General features: G+C 42.2%; 1 protein-coding gene across 1 annotated transcript in view; it reads right to left on the bottom strand.

Moving 5' to 3' along the window:
* Positions 1 to 22,174, bottom strand: part of LOC311233042 (hexokinase-2-like) — a 66,301-nt gene that overhangs the window by 9,223 nt on the left and 34,904 nt on the right. Inside the window, exons 6-9 of the mRNA XM_084319902.1 lie at positions 22,121 to 22,174; positions 19,844 to 19,943; positions 11,072 to 11,255; positions 3,720 to 3,875 (exon numbers count right to left, since the gene is read on the bottom strand). The exon at positions 22,121 to 22,174 is cut by the window's right edge and continues 42 nt beyond it. Of these exons, the coding sequence (XP_084176028.1) occupies positions 3,720 to 3,875; positions 11,072 to 11,255; positions 19,844 to 19,943; positions 22,121 to 22,174 (494 nt within the window). The remainder of the gene's footprint in view (positions 1 to 3,719; positions 3,876 to 11,071; positions 11,256 to 19,843; positions 19,944 to 22,120) is intronic.

Here is a 22,174-nt window from a genome sequence, read left to right as displayed (position 1 = left end):
AAAACAAAAGGGGTAGAGAAAAATAAGGGTTGATGTTTCTCCCGTGATGGTCGTGACATTTTCTGTGGCGGCTTTTCACACGACAAGACGTCCAAACATCTTTTAACCCAAAATATCCGCCTGCCAACACACACCGTCAAGCAGAATAATCCTCTACAGATGGTGGCTATGTGACGTTATCTGACATCACGTTCCCAAGCCCTCAACTGCCAAATACAACTGTATCACCATGTGTTGCTAGGATGAGAGTGTCCCTGACTGAATTTAATTCAAAGAGAACTATAAAATAATACATAATAAGTGACATTTCCCTTTTTTTTTTAGGATTTTCAGCTTTTTCTGGCCACGCAGGACCGATAGAGGGAGAACGGGAGGAGAGGTAGGGAAGACATGCTGCAAATGGTCGCCGGGACTGGGAAACGAACCCGGGACGACCGCTTCGCGACTCAGCGCACTATGTGGTGTGCTACTGGAGCGCCCGACATTTCCCTTTAACCCTTTCACTACAACACTTCTAGGCTGGTACACCTATGATGGACAGCATGATTGATATAATGTTGACATGGAAACGTACATGTTGACGTGTACTACTCTTACAAAATGCATTCTGCCACAGAAGTAAAACACAACGGAGGAGTGGTTCTCAATTGACCATATTTAATGTCATGCTCAGGTTGGGATTCCTTTCCACCCTGTTCCCACCTTGGGTGTGAATATGGTCAATGGGTGTGCCTTAAAATACAACATACAGCATTATACTATCAGTTAATCAACTTTGCTCCTATGCTAGCAGACTCATATACATTTACATTTAGTCATTTAGCTGACGCTTTTATCCAAAGCAACTTACAAGTTCTGTACGACAAGTCATCAGGAAGGGCACAACTCTATCAGCTGAGTAACAATGTTCATCATTGTTGAGTGTTGAGTGCTACAGTGTAGGTTAGTACCGTAATTCCTCTAATAGTAACCCCGGCTTGTATTTGTTTCAACTGTAGCGGGTACCAGGCTTGTATTAGGAGGAGGCCTGTATAAGAGGGAGGCCTATATTTCTAATTTTCAAACGGATCATAATGAATAAATCAACATTTTGTGTCTGTTTGAACCCAGTAAAATGTACTGGGTTCATTTATTGAAACCAAGTACTGTATGAAATAGTAAACAGTGCAATTACAGGTGGTCACTGGTCATTTCAACGTTTTCAAAGTGAAATCAAGTAACTAGCCCAGTATGCAGCTCAGTATATTAGTAACCCGGCTTGTATTAGGAGGCCGGCTTATAATTGCTTAGCTCAAGAGCGCACCCGGCCATTAATAGAGACCCGGCTTGTATTTGAGACCCGGTTACTATTAGAGGAATTACGGTATGTTAGGACAACAAGTGCATGACAGTAAGGTTAGTTAGGGTTAGAATTATTATTATATATTTTTTCATTTCAGATAATGGTTGAAGAAGTGCGTTTTTAGTCGACGGCGAAAGATTGGACAGGTTTCGGCTCCTAACTGTGGTGGGCAGTTCGTTCCACCATTGTGGGACAAGGACTGAGAATAGGCGGCTTCTCCTTGATGACCCTCCCGGAGCTCGGATAGGAGTAGGTCTGAGACAGCCAGAAGATGCAGAGCGTAGGGGTCTTGAGGGTGTGTAGCTAGAGACCATTGACCGGAGGTAGGCAGGAGCGGTTCCCTTTGCCGCACGCTATGCCAGGTCGAGGGCCTTGAAGCGGATTCATATTTTGCCATTCCTCTTCAACGACCAATATGACATTTACGATTTTTTATTTTATTCTTGTATAGGTTTCCCATTGACCATTGACCATATTCACACGGGGCCATTTTGCTCTTATGTCATGCTCAGGTTGGGAATTTGTGGAAAGGAATCCCTACCTGAGCATGACAGAGCTAAATGGCCACCTTGTGAATATGGTCAATGGCATCAAATGGATTGAGAGCCAGTGCATGAGATACTATTATTGATAATGGTAGTGGTAGCAATTATGATACATGCTATATATATATATATATAATTAAGATGGGGTAAGCAAGGCTGAAATGTAGGGATGGGAGAAATAATTGATTCATGGAATGATTGAAATTATAGCTTTTGCTGATTCTGCACTCGCTCAAAATTCAGTAATTGATTCTCTAAGGTCCAGTTCCCTGGGTTTTGGGGGTGTGTTACATATATTAATATATTATAAGATGGGGCGACAGTGGCTCAGGAGTAAGAAGGAGCTGCCCTGTTGTTCGGACTGTTCTATAAAGTAATTTAGAACGGATCTTTGTAAAGAAAATCAAAGCTCTGCTGTTCTGTAAAGTAACTCAGAACCATATCCTGTAAAGTAACTCAGGAGTCCGCTTCAACCAGATTATTGTATTGTAAATTAGGACTATTTTATTTAACTATTTCATTGCACTGTAGTACTGCATCGTTTTACTGTCTATTCTATCTTATTAACAATTTTTATTGCACGTTTCTACTCTGTCTTTTCTATTTTTATTATTTTTATTAATGCCTATTTTAAAACTTAATCAAACCGTAAACAGAGAGGCCTATTGGGGTGTAATTTTTAAAACTGTGATTTGCTTTACCTTGCACTATCTTTTTTTGTGCTTGTTTTATATGTCATTTTATGCCATATAATCAAACCATAAACAAAACGGCCTATTGGGATGCTAGATCCTAATGTGAAAAACTGATTTTATATTCACTATTTAACTATCTTTAAGATAATATAACTTTTAAAATACTACTGTAAGCGCGCAAAATAATATTTTTTTGCCATTTATTTATTGATGAAAACGCATAATATGGTTTTTACCTATACATTCGGATCAGCAGTTCAGCACCTGCACTGTTGGTGGGTGAGCCTAGTAAAGGATGTCACATTGCGTTCATCTTCAATGAATGGACCAATGCAATAGTCTACCAAAGCCCCCCCTCTCTCTCTATATATCTCACACACACACACACGCACACGCACACGCACACGCACACGCACACACACACACACACACACACACACACACACACACACACACACACACACACACACACACTTCAGAAACAAACATAGTATCAATGAGAGCATCAATAATACACCTGAGTGATGTCTAGTAAAAAAAAAAAAAAATGTTGGGCCCCCCCCCCCAGTGCTGGGCCCTTGGAATCATCCTAACCCCCCACCAGCTACGCCCCTGCTTACAACCATAAAGAATCGCACATAATTCTTCTTCTGAGTCGTCTGGTTCATAATGTAACCCTGCTCTTCTGTGTCTTTCATGTGTCTGTATCCTGAGGTACAGTATGCACTGTGGGATAACCGGTGGCAGGATGGCCTAGTGGCAGAGAGAGGTCAGTAACTGAAAGCTTGCTGGTTTGATCCCCGGCTTCTTTGATCCCCAGCACTGATGGGGGGGTTCTGGTATTATCTATGTTGCCCAACATCTCTGCCAAAATGCCGTGGAGCCAGGAGGCGTCCCTGTCCTCCTCTGATGAAGGGAACTGTGTGTGTATGTTGGAGGGCTATGAGTAAAGAAGAATGGACCTATCTCAAACCCCTCCCTCTTTCCTTGATCCAATCACAATTGTTGCTTCCCTCGGACAAACTACACATGCTATTTCTGGTGCTTCTTTTTACATAAAGCTATAACTGACTTGCCTCTTATAACAGCCCCTACAGTTAAAAAAAACAGTACGGTTCTATATCAGTCAACACTTACTCCTCTATCTCGGAGATGAACTGGGTCCTGAATGAGTCCGGGGTCCGCAGGGCTTCTGACACCTGCCCGTTAAACAGCAGCTTGTCCTCCGCCATCTTCACCAGAACCAGCCGCACAACCTCCCCCAGGTACATCCCGCTGATCATCTTCTCAAACCTGCAGCAGACAAAGGCAATTCAATGCTCGTTAAAGGCCCAATCCGTAATCTGAATGTAAACAAAATATGGACAACACTACCACCAAAAACTAGTGCTTAGTTCCTGATAAGATGCCACTCTTTAGGAAACCACCCATTCCTGCTTTCTTGCTGACTTGCTATGTGCCCTGACTCGCCATCGACTTGATTGTTAACCCTTTCACTGCCGCACTACCAAACGGGTAACCCTTTCACTGCCTCACAACATCAGGTTAACCCGGTAACCGTCTGTAGTGTGATAGTAAAGGGTTAACCTTCTGTAGTGTGGCAGTGAAAGGGTTAAATATGTTTTTCCAAACCATTTTCCAACATACGTTTTTACATTATATTTTAGTATATTAAATAATTCATTTTATCTTTATTTATTTATTATAATCTTTTGTATTTTATATATTGTATTTTGTGGCTGTAAATGGGAATGTTGTTATTGGAGTAGAACAGACCTACTATATTCTCATTTACAATTACAAAGGCTTATTTTTCTTTTATCCACAAATGCATCTGAAAATGCAGTTGGCTTAATGTGTAAAAAAAAATTATAATAATTGGATTGGGGCTTTAATGAGAGAATAGACAGGCAGACAGACAGAAACACACACCAGCTGGGCTTTCTCTGACAGATCCATCCTGCCAACCATTAGTGCTGCCCCCTCCATGTCTAGTCAACTAATCTAGCTGTCAAACCAGACCGATCAAGGTTATTATACAAGCTCAGTTCAATCGGAATAAGAGAAGATTAGACTGATAAATTATCAGGCCGTAGGGCATCAGTAACTCCAACACGACGAGTAACGGAGTAATTTGTTTCAATAGTGGCCTTTGCATGGAGTGTCTGTCTAGTTCTCTTTCTTCCGACACGGCTGCCTTTAACCATAAGTGATCGCTTTTGAAAGAAAACGTCTAATTTCTGTGCAGTGATGTAAGACTGAGTAGGTAAAACACTGGATAAGCATGATATTACTGTTCCACTGCGTCTTGTTCCCGAGATCCAGTAGAGACCAAATTATCAAATTTCTGGCAACATGGCAACAGTCGTCTCTTCCAACATGGAGGACAAATGGGCATTCTAAACATTCCACGAAAGGCCTCTATTAGCAGTATAGACTCCACCCTTCTCTCATTCTATTTCCAGAGACGAGAGAAGTTTGTCGTCACGCTCGCCTGCAAAGAACTGTCGGTGACGTGACGTGACAAGACACACCTATTGGCCCAATAAGTGATCCACAATGTCAACAAACGGGTTGCCCTTCCGCCAAAGATAAGAACTGCTTTCATTCTTATAGCTGACCGACTGAGCTCTTGATAAAAGGACCGACACTAGGCTTAGTAATTATGAGTGTATTGTATTTGCTGTGTTTTGTGGTTGTTTTTGTGTTTTAATGTGCGCAAACGCTGGCTATTGGTTCCACAACGCTCATTTTCCATCTACAGACGCAATACTTCAAGAATGTAGGCCTATGTGAATATACCTCACTTTTATGTGGTGAAAAAGATTATAGACTGGGGCTTTAAATAACACATTAGCTGAAAGGGATGGCATAATAAAACAAACAACGTTGGATGTTCGGAACATGGCAGGCACTCCACAATGATTGTATTATTCGTTAAAAAAGTTGGATGGAACAAAGCAAATACAAATCCGTTGCACCCTCGTGAATGGATATTGATTTTACAATCGGCTGGGAGATTGATCGATCGCCAAACTAGAACTCAGCCTGAGGCGCAGAATCTAGCAGCCTTTCTGAACGTTTGTCAGTATATGAGTGTGCCACTATACCCTCATAAAAAGCATTGTGGTATTTCCAAAAAAGGGTGATGGTAGTGACCAAAATATGATGGAAATACCATGATATTACCACCGGTATCATGGTTTTAATTGGATTATATCATGGTATTATTTAAGTACAAAAGTGGTACCATGGTGATACATAACTTTTACCATGGCAGTACCATGGTAAATTATTCATACAATGGTAAAACTAAAATTAATTATACTTTTTCATAATGGTACTCATGGGTTTGACCCGATGAAGAGCAATTGGGCTCTTAAATAAGTTTGTCCAGTAATTATTATAAGCTCATGTGACTTGGAGATATTGCTGGCTGCTCAAGACAACCAATTTACTCATATTCCAAATAAACAAACTTGATACAAACACCTCACCCGGTAAACTAATAGACAGAAAGGCAGGCAGGTGGACAAGCAAGCAAACAGACAGACGATGTTGAGTTGAACGGACCAACAGAAAGGAAGAAATAAAGACAGCCAGATTGGACCAGCCATCTGGTAACCCTGAAGCCAAACAAATGTATGGGTGAACAGATTGATGGATGGATGGATGAAACACAAAGAAATGGACATAGGTATATGCATATAATTTTAGTGCAATTCTTAAGTGCAATTTAAAACATATTTTTGGTGTACATAGCTCATACTGTATATTGTATTATGATACGTTCACTGTATAGTCTAAGATCCGTCTGTGTGCCGTCTTTGCACTATATGTGAGATGGCCTCGCTCTGTGTTCCCTTTGTGTTGTCCTGTTAGAACATGTGGATTGTTGTATTGTATGTTTTCGCATTGATAACCAAGTGAAATTCCGGTGTATAAAGTGATTCTGATTGACTTAGTCGTAGTAAGACAAAAATAATCACAAGTTCCTGTCTTTCGACAACATTTCTGACACTCCGTCTGGAAACCCAGACAATGACAGAAAGCACAGAGGCAGGAAGGACAGGAAGGAGGGAGGGAGACAGGGAGCGAAGGAAAAAACGAATATTGATAATCTTACACTCAGACACATGTTTGCCGGAATTGCTTTATGACTCAGAGCCCGGCGTGAAATCACAGAGTTATCACTGCAGCACTGGAGAGCAAACCTCAAGCCCATGTTGTATCATCTAAATTCTAAACTCCTCTGCGGTTAGATGTTGCCTTTTGGAATAAACGTTCATATCATGTAGGTCACGCAGCAGAAATAGGGTATATTCAAGATAATAAAATGAATACTCTTCTGATTTTTTTTTCTTTTATTATAGCCCCCCCCCCCCATAATTAGGAGTAACCTGGACTTATTATTATTCATGTCACTGTGATCAATTGTCAGCCAAGCTCTAATTTCTAAATTAAGCGACTGCCTTGGATTCTGTGTTTTTTAACATTATAATACAATCAGATATACGGTCACAAGGCACCACCTGTATTTGTATTATTGTATTATTGGTATATGGAACAGCTTGTATTTGTATTATTGGTATAGGGAACAGCTTGTATTGTATTATTGGTAAAGGGAACAGCTTGTATTTATATTATTGGTATAGGGAACAGCTTGTATTTGTATTATTGGTAAAGGGAACAGCTTGTATTGTATTATTGGTATAGGGAACAGCTTGTATTTGTATTATTGTATTATTAGTATATGGAACAGCTTGTATTGTATTATTGGTATAGGGAACAGCTTGTATTTGTATTATTGTATTATTGGTATAGGGAACAGCTTGTATTGTATTATTGGTATAGGGAACAGCTTGTATTGTATTATTGGTATAGGGAACAGCTTGTATTTGTATTATTGTATTATTGGTATAGGGAACAGCTTGTATTTGTATTATTGGTATAGGGAACAGCTTGTATTTGTATTATTGGTATAGGGTACAGCTTGTATTTGTATTATTGGTATAGGGAACAGCTTGTATTTGTATTATTGGTATAGGGAACAGCTTGTATTTGTATTATTGTATTATTGGTATAGGGAACAGCTTGTATTGTATTATTGGTATAGGGAACAGCTTGTATTGTATTATTGGTATAGGGAACAGCTTGTATTTGTATTATTGGTATAGGGAACAGCTTGTATTGTATTATTGGTATAGGGAACAGCTTGTATTTGTATTATTGTATTATTGGTATAGGGAACAGCTTGTATTTGTATTATTGGTAAAGGGAACAGCTTGGACCCAAGTGTATTTCCTGTCGCAGTGCAAGGGTCTTCAGGGGCTGAAAAAAGTTCTTGATGTTGACAATGTTTAATTGATTGAATTGAATGCAGAAATCCAGCGCCATCGGGACAGCCATGAACCATATTCACACGGCGGCCATTTTGCTCCTATGTAATTTCTCAAATCGGGTTCCACCTCAGCATGACATAAGAGCAAAGTGGCCACCATGTGAATGTGGTCAATGGCAGCGCTGGGACCAGGACTCGTGATGTGAATGAATGTGAATGAAATGGTCCCGGTCTGCGCTGCAGTAGTTGTTAACTTCCACATCGGTGACTAAACACGCCTCGTTATTGAAGAACCCTGTGGCAGTGTTCGCTAATATCAATAGCTGACAGGAAATCTAAATGTAGGCTGTTCTAGAATGTTTGTTTGTTTTTGTTATCAAGTCGAAAACCTCTATATTCGCAAACCCCAGACTAGGTGATTTCAGAGCAGCTCTCCTTGTGCCACCCATCATATAATTCAACTGTCAAATGCAATTGTTATTATTTCCATGTTGGTCTATCCCAAAGAGTTCTACTGTAACCCCCTGCCATAAACACACACACACACGCACGCACGCACGCACGCACGCACGCACGCGCACGCACACACGCACACACACACACACACACACACACACACACACACACACACACACACACACACACACACACACACACACACACACACACACACACACACACACACACACACACACACACACACACACACACACACACACACACACACACACACACACACACACACACACACACACACACACACACACACACACACACACACACACACACACACACACACACGCACACACACACACACACACACACACACCTTGGGACCAATGACATTAGTGTCGCATACAATACTTTTTGCCAAAATTATTTCAGGTGTCACGGGACATTTGTTGGTTTGTTAAGCATTTAGACAAAAATGTCCCAATGCAAAAGTACAAGCATTTATTTGCTCAAATAGTCCATAGGCGGGCGCCCCAGTGGCGAACCACATAGCGCGCTCAGCCGCGACACGGCCGACCCGGGTTCGACTCCCGAACCCGTCGTTATTTGCCGAATGTCTTCCCCCCACTCTGTCTCCCATTCCTCCTCTGTCTCTCTCTACTGGACTGCCCAGTAGCAATAAAGCGATAAAACGCCAAAAAATAAATCTTTAAAAAGAAAAAATAGTCCATAGGCAAGTTGTGCAGGTGGCACAAGGTACTGTCTGGCGTTTTCAAAGTAAAGCATCATCCTAGAGATTCGGCGCCAGGCTTATTTTATAGCATGAGACGCGAGGTGCTCTGCAAAATAGACAGTGAAAACGCTCTGTTGACGATAATAACAATAATAATAATAAATTCAATTTGTACCGCACTTTATATTTGTGAAAATCTCAAAGTGCTACAGGAGATAAAGATAAAAAGTTAAATGAATAAAAACAATTAAAATGAATAAAACAACCAATGAAATAGAAGAACATAAAAAAAAAATTACAATAATAATAAAATGAATAGAAGTAAAAATTAAAGTAAAAGAATAATTCAGGCAAATGCCTTGTTAAAAATAAATGTTTTTAGGCCCCTGTCTGTGTGGACGGCATCGGAGCCACTGCAGCTCAGCCAGGCAGCCGTCATGCTGGTGGGTGGCGCTGGGCGGCTGTTACCCTCATTGAGAAATGCAAACATCTATAAATATGCAAATTGGAACAAGCACCAATTGATACTCTCCAGGAATTCCATGTTGGCAGCTTATATCAAGATGTCAACGCCTTCTCAGCTTGCTGTGTTTGCTGTGTTTGCTGAAGCTAAAGGTGTCAAATTACCACATATTGGACCACGACAGGTTTGACCTATTTAGTGACATCACACGTGCAACTCCCATTTCAGGGAAGTACGTCTCGCTCAGAGTCTGTGTGAAAAGGGTGCTCCGGTGTCAAGTCCTGCACAAATTGCAACCTGTGTAGTTCAAGTCGGGCCTCCAAGAGGAGTTGACCATAAAGAGTGGATACATTTTTACAACATAATATATGACCCCTCTGTTCCACCCCTTAGGGTCGGTATCGACCCCAAAATGACATTATGATCATAGATCCATATTTTTCAGAGTGATGCAAAAGAAATTGCGATTTTAAAATCAAACGTTTTCAAGTATTAACATCACTAACATGTCACAAAAGCATGTAGAATGTATATGATCATCAATACGTTAGTTTAGCAATAGGTTAAAAGTGTCCTTAGATAGTTTTAAGTTTTCGATTTTCGATCGTCTAGTCCAAGCCTGAAACGGAAATGGAAATTTTGAACCATGGGAATTGTAGTCTTTTTGCTGCCATTTTGTAGAGGACATGCATAGCTGTCGACCAGCGTTGGAATTTTTCCGAACTACACTTCCTGTCAGAGACTGGGGGGGTTCAAAGTTCAGCGTTCTGAATGAATCATATCAATAATTGTTATGATTCGCAATAATAAGCCACAAAAGGTAACGTTTTTGACAAATATTGAAACGCAGTTAGTTTCTCTTCCCTATTGTTAGCATGTAGGAACAATTAGATCTGAAATTTGTTTCAAAACGGTTGCACTGTGGGGGAAATAAAAAAGTACACTAGATTACAGTAGATATCATTATCTGTTCTTATGCACGCCTGGTGATACTAAATCCAAATTGAACTCAGGCATTTGAAAGATAATATATGTATATATATAAATGTGCGAATTGGCTATAATAAGGTAATGTATAAGCATCATATTCTATATTCTATAATAATATTTCAAATTGCATTGGTCCAGATGGGAGAATTCAGTACTGTATCTACAGAACCTTTGGTTTTATCATCTTCCCTTTATTAATTTCCTTAGATTCTTTGTACACATGATCTCAAGAAGTGGCAGTTTTTTAAGTTTGGTCATTATTATCATGGTGTTATTCACTGTCAAAGATGCAAAGAAAAATCATAATTCATATTCTCCTTTGTTTCATCACAATTTAAGCAAGCCTAGTAATAGACACAATATTTCTGGCACTGTGAATACATTCCCTGAGGTCCATAGATGTACCTAGATACCAAGAATATGCAAATAGCCCTTGTAGAAGTGGAGCAATATTCCATTTACCTAGGTATATATTTTATGCAGTGTGGAACAGGTTAAGAAACACGTACGTGTGGACTCCAGGATTGAGGGAATCTCTGTCCACCACCAGGTCAAACTCTGTCAACATGTCTTTCAGGGCACCGTCGTCTCCAAACCCGCCCCACTCTGTGTTGATGCACATGCGTCCATCCTCCCCCTCCACGCGCTTCACGTTCTTCATCTCTTCCATGTAGCAGGCGTTTGTCCCAGTACCTTTGGGGTCACAGAGACACAGAAATATATCAGGCTCAGAGCTTGAAATGAGAGGAACATGCATTATGGGAAACATGAAGATAGACGCCAATTCCCTCTCTGTGCGTTCAGTGGAAAGCTCTCCGGCTGCAAGCTAGCCTAGCTTAGCACAAATGAATGGAAGCAGATATAATAATAATACATAACATTTATATAGTGCTTTTATGGTGCTCAAAGATGCTTTACAGTGTAAACAACAAAAAAACGGAACAAAACTAAATAAAAACAGCAAGAGTGAAAAGGTGGGTTTTGACGGCTGTTTTAAAGGACAGTAGGGTGTTTGGAGCAGGCATGCGTTGCTCATGGGACGAGATTGCACTCCGTGCAGAGTAAGATTTGAGCAAAGATTTGAGCAGAAGCGCGTGCACGCACACAGGAATGCGTTGCACTCGCCAACTCGCTATAAGTACCCACCTGGGCTACTTTGCATATCAATAGCGCCGGTCGTCAGGTGTGTTAAATACGTTCTCAGATACATTCACACCTAACTTGTGAATGATATGTGTTACATTCCATTCGTAGAGGCAATTAGGCACTGTCTTTAGTCTGTGCTCAAGCGAGGGGACATTTATGCGCATGCGCGGGAGTGCGCGCACGCGCTGGGAGCGCGCGTGCACGTGGCGCCAATAGCGTGCGTGCAATCACAGTTGATATCAGGAACGCACCGCTGGTTGGGAGTCCGGATGTGGCTGGGGAGGCCATTCCAGAGGGAGGGTGCAGCTGCAGAAAAAGAGCTGTCATCTCAGGTCCAGAGAGCCTGGTCTTGATGTGAGTCAGTAGGTTGGCATCAGCAGACCTGAGGCGACCTGGGTAGGACTGTGGCGATGGAGGAGGTCAGAGAGGTGGAGGGGGTTGTTGAGGGCTTTGAATGTCATGAGCAGTATTTTGAACTGTATTTTATTGGGAGCCAGTGAAGGTTGACAGGGGTGATGTGGTCAGAGCGGCGGGTGGAGGTGAGCATGCGGGCGGCAGAGATTTGGACATAATTATGGACCGCTACTCTCTAGCTTAAAACTCCGGGAGAGTTGTTTTTGGCCAACAGCTAGGCTAGGATCCTAGAGATTTGGGCCACAAAGCCTATTTTCTATAGCGTGAGACAAAATAGATAGTGAAAATTCTCTGTTGATGACGCTGTCTGTGTGGACAGCGTCACATGTGCAAGCTGCTGGCGGTGTCCAGTGTGGAAAACCGGGACGGTTGTGAAAATGATTACTGATAATTGTAAGCCTGGAAGGGCTCAGTCGATGTCTTTGAAACCAGCCCAAAGACGATAGTCGGTTAGTAAAGTCTGGTTGAATTTGTCTTTTTGTTGAATGACTAACGTCTATGTAATGTTTAATGTTCATTGTTCACACTGTACAGTAGGAGTAGGCCTACTGTGGCCTATCGACCAAACCTTACTGACATTTACAAAATATAAATGGGATTACCAGGAAACACTGGTAAACCATGCGGGGTATTGAGACATAGTTCACTCTCATCTCTTCTGGTGTAGATATAAAAGCGTATGGGTGGGTATTGCAGCATGTAGTACTGTAACTCATTGGGGTTATCTAGTGGCAGTGATTAAAAGTAACAAAGTATTTTTTACTCACGCGCTGTACTTAAGTACAATTTGAAGCACTTGTACTTTACTTGAGTATTAAAATTTTAGGGGAACTTTGTTTTGCACACATTCATTTAATTGGACAGTTATTGAGAGTAAATGAGTTTGAATGTGGCCACCAGTGATGTCATCGGGGACATTGAATCCTTGTATTGTGTTAATTACAGCTCAATGAAATTATAAGGTAGCGGTCCCTATAAGACAAGATATTACTATTTTCCATCTACATAATTTCATGTCCCCGATGACATCACTGGTGGCCATATTCAGACAAATTTACTCTCAATTATTACTCTCAAAACTGTCAAACTACATTAATGTGCGCAAAACTGTTTCGATTGTTTGGATGTGTGAGATTATGTGCAAAATAAATCAGAGAAAATAATATGAGTATAGACGGTTTTATCTTGACAACATAAACATTCTAAATAGACCCACGTTTACTTCCTGTATGTGAGCTAATACCAATAACTGACAGGAAACAAACATGGATCCAAAAATGTTCCCTAGCAACAGAATTCCAGTGACACCGGTTAGTTTACCTCCTCTTTGGGCAGAGATGTTTGACTGTGGAACACAAGTGGATCACAAGTGGATCACAAGTGGATCACAAGTGGAACACCGTCCAACTTTTTGTGTAGGAGTGTGAAGTCTCATGAGACTGGTTGTTATGGCAATGCATTATTAGACATGAACATGCACAGAAACACACACACACACACACACACACACACACACACACACACACACACACACACACACACACACACACACACACACACCCACCGTAAACACATCACATGCACTCACATATGCACAGATGATGTTCTCTCTCTCTCTCTCTCTCTCTCTCTCTCTCTCTCTCTCTCTCTCTCTCTCTCTCTCTCTCTCCCTCTCTCTCTCTCTCTCTCTCTCTCTCTCTCGTAGTGTCACAATGTCCTCCAGCAGAGGGCGACATTGTTGAATGTCCCAGCAACCTATGTGTGCCTGAAATGGCATAATTGGATTCAAGCAATGACACATGAACCCTATCACAGCATGAACCCAATTATCAGAGGATATGCTTATGTGTTATGAATGCTATGAAGATATCTCTACCACACTGGGTTAAAGGCCCAATCCGTGATCCAAATCTAAACAAATGCATCTATCATTAGCTAATAAACTGCATGAGATGTTATGATATATATAATATATATATATATTTTCCCCCCTTAAAAAATTAATTTCAAATGGGAATGCTAGTGTAATACTTTGATCCTGTCTAGTGGCTACAATAATACAGTATTTTATTCACCTTACATTTTACAGACTTGGGAAGCCTTTCGTAACATATATCTAACGTTATACAATACAACATGCATGTATGCTTTGGATAATCTTTTATTTGGAATAATTTAGGGACCCATTTTAATTGTGGATCATCTTGGATCCTTGATCTAAAATTCTAAATTCAAATTCAAATTGCAGGCTGGAAACCTTGGCTGTCATCTGATTGTGATTTGAACTTGATTACTGAATGTAGCCAAGACAGCCTTTTATTGCCTTTCATCTCTCAAGCTGAAACTGAGAAATGAATGCATGCTTTTATTACTAGACGTTTTGATCACACGCAATGCAGCCTTTGGTTTACCCAACACAACAATACGACAAATCAGCTCTGATTAATACGGAATGCTGCTGCTCAAATCTTCTTGGCCAAGACATAGAGAGCCGATATCACCCCAGTGTTAATTAAAGTCCTTGCATTGACTTTACCTTTAGAATTGATTCTAAGATTATTTTGCTAGTTTTTAAAGCCTCACATGGCCTGGAATACCTATCTGGTGGTATGTTTCCGAGTTATATAAAGTATAACCTATCCCAAGTAGCCTAGTACTCTTACTTCAAGACTTCAAGTCGTTCCCACTGGAGTGGCTGGGTAGTGTAGATGTTTAAGCACTGGAGCGTCTGGGTTGCCTCTATGCCTTCTACAACGGCACTCAATTTCCGGGTTCCTCTGATTGGCCATGACGCCCACGTGACCGCGCGCTAGCACGCCCCCCTTATCGCCCGTGAAGCGGAAACGCCCAGCGGGGCGAGGCGGTGGTTTCTCCCCGGCTCCGTGCGCGGCTGACTCAGTCCAGCTCCAGCGGCCGTCTTCCGCCTGCGATATCCTCTCTCCAAGGCGGCTCGTTCTTATTAATCCCCCATTAATCCCCCATTGTTCAGGTCGACAAAGGCTTTTGACTCGATACACAGAGCCGTGATGATGAGGATACTCAAGGCCTACGGAGTCCCTCCCAATCTACTCCGGGCTATAGGGACCATGCACACGGGTACAAGGGCCAAGGTGGTAACCCCAGACGGCAACAGTGAAGAATTTGACATCCTGGCTGGAGTGATGCAAGGGGACACCCTTGCCCCCTTCCTTTTCGTCATAGTCCTCGACTATGCGCTCAGGAAGGCCATCAATGGACGGGAGCAGGAACTTGGTCTCACAATAACCCCAAGGAGATCGAGACGACACCCCGCCATAGTCCTAACAGACCTTGACTACGCGGACGACATCAGCCTGCTCTCTGACCACGTGGAGCAGGCACAGGAACTCCTGTGCAGAGTGGAGACGGAGTGCGCCAAGGTTGGCCTTAGGCTAAATGCCAAGAAAACCGAGGTCATAATGTATAACATCCTCCCGGATCATCCACCTCTAAGGACAACAGGAGGCTCTGCTCTAAAGGAAGTCGGTGATTTCAAATACCTGGGCTCGTGGGTCAACTCGTCCGAGCAAGACCTTAAAGTGAGGAAGGCGCTTGCGTGGAGGGCTCTGAACGGCATGACCAGTGTGTGGAAATCCAACCTCCCCCGTCAAATCAAGCTCAACTTCTTTCATGCAACAGTTGAGTCTGTCCTTTTGTATGGCAGTGAATGCTGGACCTTGAAGCCCACCCTGCAGAAGTCCTTGGATGGGTGCTACACCAGAATGATGCGTGTGGTGATCAACATCAACAGGGATGAGCATGTCACTAATGCAAACTTGTATGGGGGGGTGCTAAGGGTGAACGAGAGAAAGTGGCAGTCAGGAGAATGAGGCTGGCATCATGAGATGCCAACCAGCAAACTTGTGCTGTGGGAACCAACACACGGGCATCGATCACGAGGACGTCCCACATTAACCTACGTGGACGTACTCAGGAGAGATGCAGGAACAGAATGCACCGGCGAGCTAGCCAGATGCATGGAGGATCGGGATGACTGGAAGCACCGATGGAGGGCCCGTCCGAGGACGACCTAGATAGACATGGTCGCACAAACACCCGTTGGAGGAATAGTGGGGGAGAAATGAATGAATGAATGAATGAATGAAAACTTTATTTAACAGATTGCAGAATGGGTACAATACAGTACGGCGCAATACACACAATTGTTAAGGGGATGCAGACCAGAGAAAGACGTTTGTCTTGTTTACATCAGGGTCCCCCATTTTCAATTCATATCGACATTTATGACATACACAACATAGGAGTAGTGGGGGAAAAGAAGAGGAATATTTTTAAATAGCAAGAATTATCGACTGGCAACTCTGTGCTCGTCAGACATGTTAATGTCATGTATGTTGTGTATGTCATAAATGTCGATATGAATTGAAAATGGGGGACCCTGATGTAAACAAGACAAACGTCTTTCTCTGGTCTGCATCCCCTTAACAATTGTGTGTATTGCGCCGTACTGTATTGTACCCATTCTGCAATCTGTTAAATAAAGTTTTCATTCATTCATTCATTCATTTCTCCCCCACTACTCCTCCAACGGGTGTTTGTGCGACCATGTCGACCTGAACAATGGGGGATTAATAAGAACGAGCCGCCTTGGAGAGAGGATATCGCAGGCGGAAGACGGCCGCTGGAGCTGGACCGAGTCAGCGGCGCATGGAGCCGGGGAGAAACCACCGCCGAGCCGGGGAGAAACCACTGCCTCGCCCCGCTGGGCGTTTCCGCTTCACAGCGCGAGAGTGGGCGATAAGGGGGGCGTTCTAGCGCGCGGGATAAGGGGGGCGTGCCACATGGGCTTAGTGGCCAATCAGAGGAACCCGGAAACTGAGGGCCGTTGTAGAAGGCATAGAGGCGTCTGGGTTGTGTAGAGGTCTAAGCACTGGAGCAGCTGGGTAGTGTAGAGGTCTAAGCACTGGAGCGTCTGGGTAGTGCAGATGTCTAAGCACTGGAGCGTCTGTGTTGTGTAGAGGTCTAAGCACTGGAGCAGCTGGGTAGTGCAGATGTCTAAGCACTGGAGCGTCTGGGTAGTGTAGAGGTCTAAGCACTGGAGCGTCTGGGTAGTGCAGATGTCTAAGCACTGGAGCGTCTGTGTAGTGCAGATGTCTAAGCACTGGAGCGTCTGTGTAGTGTAGATGTCTAAGCACTGGAGCGTCTGGGTAGTGTAGAGGTCTAAGCACGTCCCTACGAAGATAATTGTCTGTGTTCGTGGGTGGGAAGCCGGTGGGGGTATGCACGCTGGTCGTTGCAATAGCGAGTCCTACTGGTCGGCCTGTTCAGCAGGGAGGGGATCTGGGGGAGATAACGCAAACCCCAGCATGTGTTGCGCTCTCCCAGGCTCTCCTAGCTATCAGGTGAAAAGAAGCGGCTGGCGACTCCGCATGTATCAGTGGGAACATGTGTGGTAGTCTACACCCTCCCCAGACAAACAGTAAGGCAGCACAACAACCAGGAAGGGAATTGGCATAACAACTACATTGGGGGATAGGAGCACATTTTAAAAGAGAAAAAACAAATAAGACAAATAACAAAAAAGGATATGGTGAGGCTGCTTTGCCACATTGATCCGTCTACTGTATGTTTGTTTTTAATCATTTTTCAAGGAGGGGTATCTGTTCGTTGTACAGGCTTGGTGAGCTATCCGACTTAGCACAAAGAATGAAAGCGGATACGGACCAGCTAGCACAGCTTAGTTTTCAGCTAGGCTAATGGTCTGTATTCGCTCCCATTAATTTGTGCTAAGCTAGGCTAGCTTGCAGCTAAGTGTTGTGGCAGATATCATCCCCCATGGCTACGTGATGGATGGGAGATACTACTGCCACAGGAGGAGGGGAATCAATTAGGCAGCTGATTAGGACTGATAGAACACACCTGTGCACCACGAGATCACCCACACCCCCCACACACACACCAGACAAACATAACATAAAACATAGGACAGACAGAGTATTGTTGAGTGGAGGTGAGGTAGGAGCGGAGTACAGAGAGATTGAGATACAGAGTTTTGTAAGGTGAGAGGTTGTTGAGAGGAGAGGTGAAGGCGAGAAGGTGTTCATTGTATACTGGACCCTAGACTGGCTGAGAAACCCCCTTGTGTACTGACCCTGGACCGGAAGACAAACTCGTTCAACAGAGTATTGAACAATCCCTTTTTTGTACGAGAGCCTGTTTTTGACCTTGGACTGTATTACGACTACTGCAAAAAAGGAGGTAGGGACTGCACTCGGAATATCGTTGTTTTTATTTTCAAGTTGTTATAGCGCACAAAATGTTTTCAGCCATCCGGCCTTCATCAGTGTGCCGGATCAGGCCGGCTGGCTGAAAGCGTTTTGTGCGCTATAACAACTTGAAAATAAAAACAACGATATTCCGAGTGCGGTCCCTACCTCCTTTTTTGCAACTTAATTAATGTTGGACTACGCACCTGTCTGAGCGCAGTGGTTACCCCCTTTTTCTACTAAGACTACTCTAATTGCCCATTGGACTGGATTTGCCTTATTCAATAAATATCTTTTATTGATTGAAATTGTGCTTGTGTGGACAGTTGAATTTGTTTGTTTTTGAACCGTGACGAGTCTGAACACCACCAGGCTCGTCACAGCGCTTTACAACCTATGCCTCACATTCACCCATTCACTCACACATTAACACAGCTACGGCAGAGGCGACCATGCAAGGTGCCAGCCAACCTGCTCGTCGGTAGCAGTTAGGGGTTAAGTGTCTCGCTCAAGGACACTTTGACAACCGGGAACCTTCAGATTACCAGACGGCTGGTCTACCTCCACTGTCACCCTATCTTATAATATATTAATATATGTAACACACCACAAAACCCAGCGAACTGGACTTTAGAGAATCAATTACTGAATTCTGAGCGAGTGCAGAATCAGCAAAAGCTAGAATTTCAATCATTCCATGAATCAATTATTTCTCCCACCACTACATATCAGCCTTGCTTTTATATAAGAAGACATTTGACTTTCCTAATGACCCTATCTTAATATATATACATATATATAGCATGTATTATTATAATTTGTATTATTATTGTATTATTATTATCATTTCATATTTCCTTTGTGAGTGGGAGTTATTTCCATAAATGAAGAGAAAGCATGGACCCTATATAGTCTCTATACCAGTGTGTCTGTTCTAGGGCTCACCTTCGATTTATTTCTTTTGGAATTCGAAGCTTTGGGGCCGAGATTCAATTTTAATTCGAAGCTTCGAGATACAAAAAATAAATATATATATATTAGTAATTCTTTATTTTTTTTTATTTATTTTTTTTTTCATTATGTTGTGGGACTTGTACAGCACTTTGTTAAACTTTGTCAGTGCTGTAAAGTTTAAACCTTTTTAAATCTTACACAAACAAAACACTGAATGACGCCCAATGAAATATTGTAAGCCGTCATTTGAGGCTTTATAAAAGCAGCACAATGAACACAAATCTGTCAGTGCCGAGTCCGACCTCATCTTAAATAACAAACAGCATTGCTTGTTGTAATTAACCAAGAGAGGCAGAGTTGAATTAGCAAAAAAAAATAAAAATAAAATAAAATCATATATATATTTCTTTTTCATAATCGAATTTTATTTTCATATTCGAATCCCATGCCCATCGAACGAAGCTTCGAAGTATTTAAGACAGCCCTAGTCTGTTCTGCAGCGAATCAGCCGCTGATGCCTACCGATGATCATGGCAATCTCACAGCTCTGGTCCCGATAGCCACAGCTCATCATCGTTCCCACCGTGTCGTTCACCATGGCAACCGAGCCTATGTCATAGTCCTGGGTTGGGCCGGAGGGGGAGGGAGAGAGTGAGAGAGAGGGAGGGAATGTGATTGTTATGTATTATCATATATAATTTGTTCTTTATAGAATAGAATAGAAATCCTTTATTTATCCTGTGGGAAATTCAGCACTACAGATCGCTCACAGTAAACATTTAGGTAGTCAAAAACAAAAATCACGAATAAGAATAAAAATAAGAATAGAGAATAAAGTACGGTCCGGGATATACATTCTGGTATCTATATACATTCTCAAATATAAAATATATAGCCAAAAAAATAGAGAAATATACAGTAAAATGTACAGTAATAAGTGTAAGATTGTAAAGTGTCGATTTAAAGGTAAAGGTCCAGGAAGATTATGCCAGACTGTACCGTCACCCTGTGCTCAGTGATGCAGTGAGGCACAGTGATGCGTTATAAAGTCTGATGGCTGTTGGAATGAAGGACTTCCTGTGCCGATTTAAATCAAAGGTTAAAGGTTAAATCAAAATAAATACAAATTAAATACCACCTAACATCTGTTTTAAATATTCAAACGTCATCACTTGACAGGAATGTCTTGTGTTTGATATTCCCTGTTAACACAGAACTAGGGAAAACAGTGTAGTATAATACAAAAATAATAATACAAATAAATTGTGTTTCTATATTAGAATAACTGCCATGGTCTTCACCGAATAGATTTAAATCAAAAGTTAAAGGTTACCACAGTCGGCTGACCTGTATGAATGGGAGTGTTGTACTGTGTGATAGACACTTGTTATCTCAGCTGCAGTGACCTTGTCCGTCTGGCTATCATTGTTTGGTTTAAAAAGAAACGTATCCATAGATCTGGATGTTTCTTTTTGGTGAGCCACTTTCAAGTGAGACTCACGTCCACTGTGGCGCTTCAAGTCGTATTCTCCTCCATGCGCAATTGAAAACGAACTATGACACAAAACACAGAAAGCCTGCTGCGGATTGCCTGCCATCTGCCTCACCCAGTCATGTGTCGTTTGCCAGTCTTGGTTGTAACTGCAGGTCCGTTTCTTTTTACTGCTTTCCATCTTGAACTAGTTCGCTTGTAATGTTGTTGTGTTTTTTTTGACCAATCAGATTTGCGATATGAGGTAGCGTCACGACTCAGTCTCAGTCACGTCACAAGCAGGCAAGCAGCACGCTAAAGTACTATAACCAATCAGAGCAATGTGTGTGGACAAGAGGCGGGTTGCTACGTTTACTGTCTGTAGGGAGGGGCTTTTAGACGCATGTTTTTTTTGGCTTCGAAAAGAGGGACATCCTCTCAATATGAGGGACGCGGGACATTTGGTCAAATGGTGGGACAGTACAACCAAAAGGGGGACACCTGGTCACCCTATTTGTGTCCCCTGCTCTCAGTCCGCTGCCCCAGCAGGTCACCGAGTACAAGAAGGCGCCCGCCACCACCGACTCGTAGAACATCCTCAACATCCTTGTACAGACGTTGAAGGATCTCAGCCTTCTGAGGAAGTAGAGTCGGCTCTGGCCCTTCTTGTAGAGTGCCTCTGCGTGTTTTGACCCATTCCAGTTTGTTGTCCACTCATGCGGCGACCGCAAAAAATCACTTTAAAGTTTAAACAAAATGTCACTTTAAAAAATATAATCTTTAGAAACACTTTAAAAGAAGGAGGTACTGTATAGTTTAGATACATTAAGAGTTAACATTGTAAATTGTATATTCCATAGTAGTGTATATAAGAACCAGTTTCTCAGGAACCTAGCATGTATTTAAATTTTTTTTTTACCATGCATATCTTGTGTCTTATCTATAAAAAATTTTCTATGCCTATTTTATTCTATTTTATTATTGTATTTTGCACAATCAATGCGGGTGAATGATGAATTGAAAATGGAGGACCCTTATGTAAACAAGACGAAAGTCTTTTTCTGGTCTTCATTCTCTTAGCAGTTGTTTGTATTGAGCTGTACTGTATTGTACCCATTCTGCAATCTGTTAATAAAGTTTTCAATTAATCAATCAATAGCTCACAATGGCCAGTAGTAGGCCTTGTTACATTGTCATTAGAATGTTCGGTTCTCAAGATTCTATTGTTGAGAGATTGTGACCTCAAAGGACAGGCCTCACTCAACCTGTTGCATATTTGAAACATTTAATGTTTAAAACCTTAGTAACGTCAGTGCTGTATGACTCACCCCTCTTTTGTGTATGGCATCCCGCAGTAACCTCACCACATCTTCACCCTCCAC

The sequence above is a fragment of the Notolepis coatsorum genome, assembly GCF_963971535.1.
Source record: "Notolepis coatsorum genome assembly, chromosome: 8".
Classification (NCBI taxonomy): Eukaryota; Metazoa; Chordata; class Actinopteri; order Aulopiformes; family Paralepididae; genus Notolepis; species Notolepis coatsorum.
Note: the sequence above shows the minus strand (reverse complement) of the source record. Positions and strands in the feature narration are given on the sequence as shown.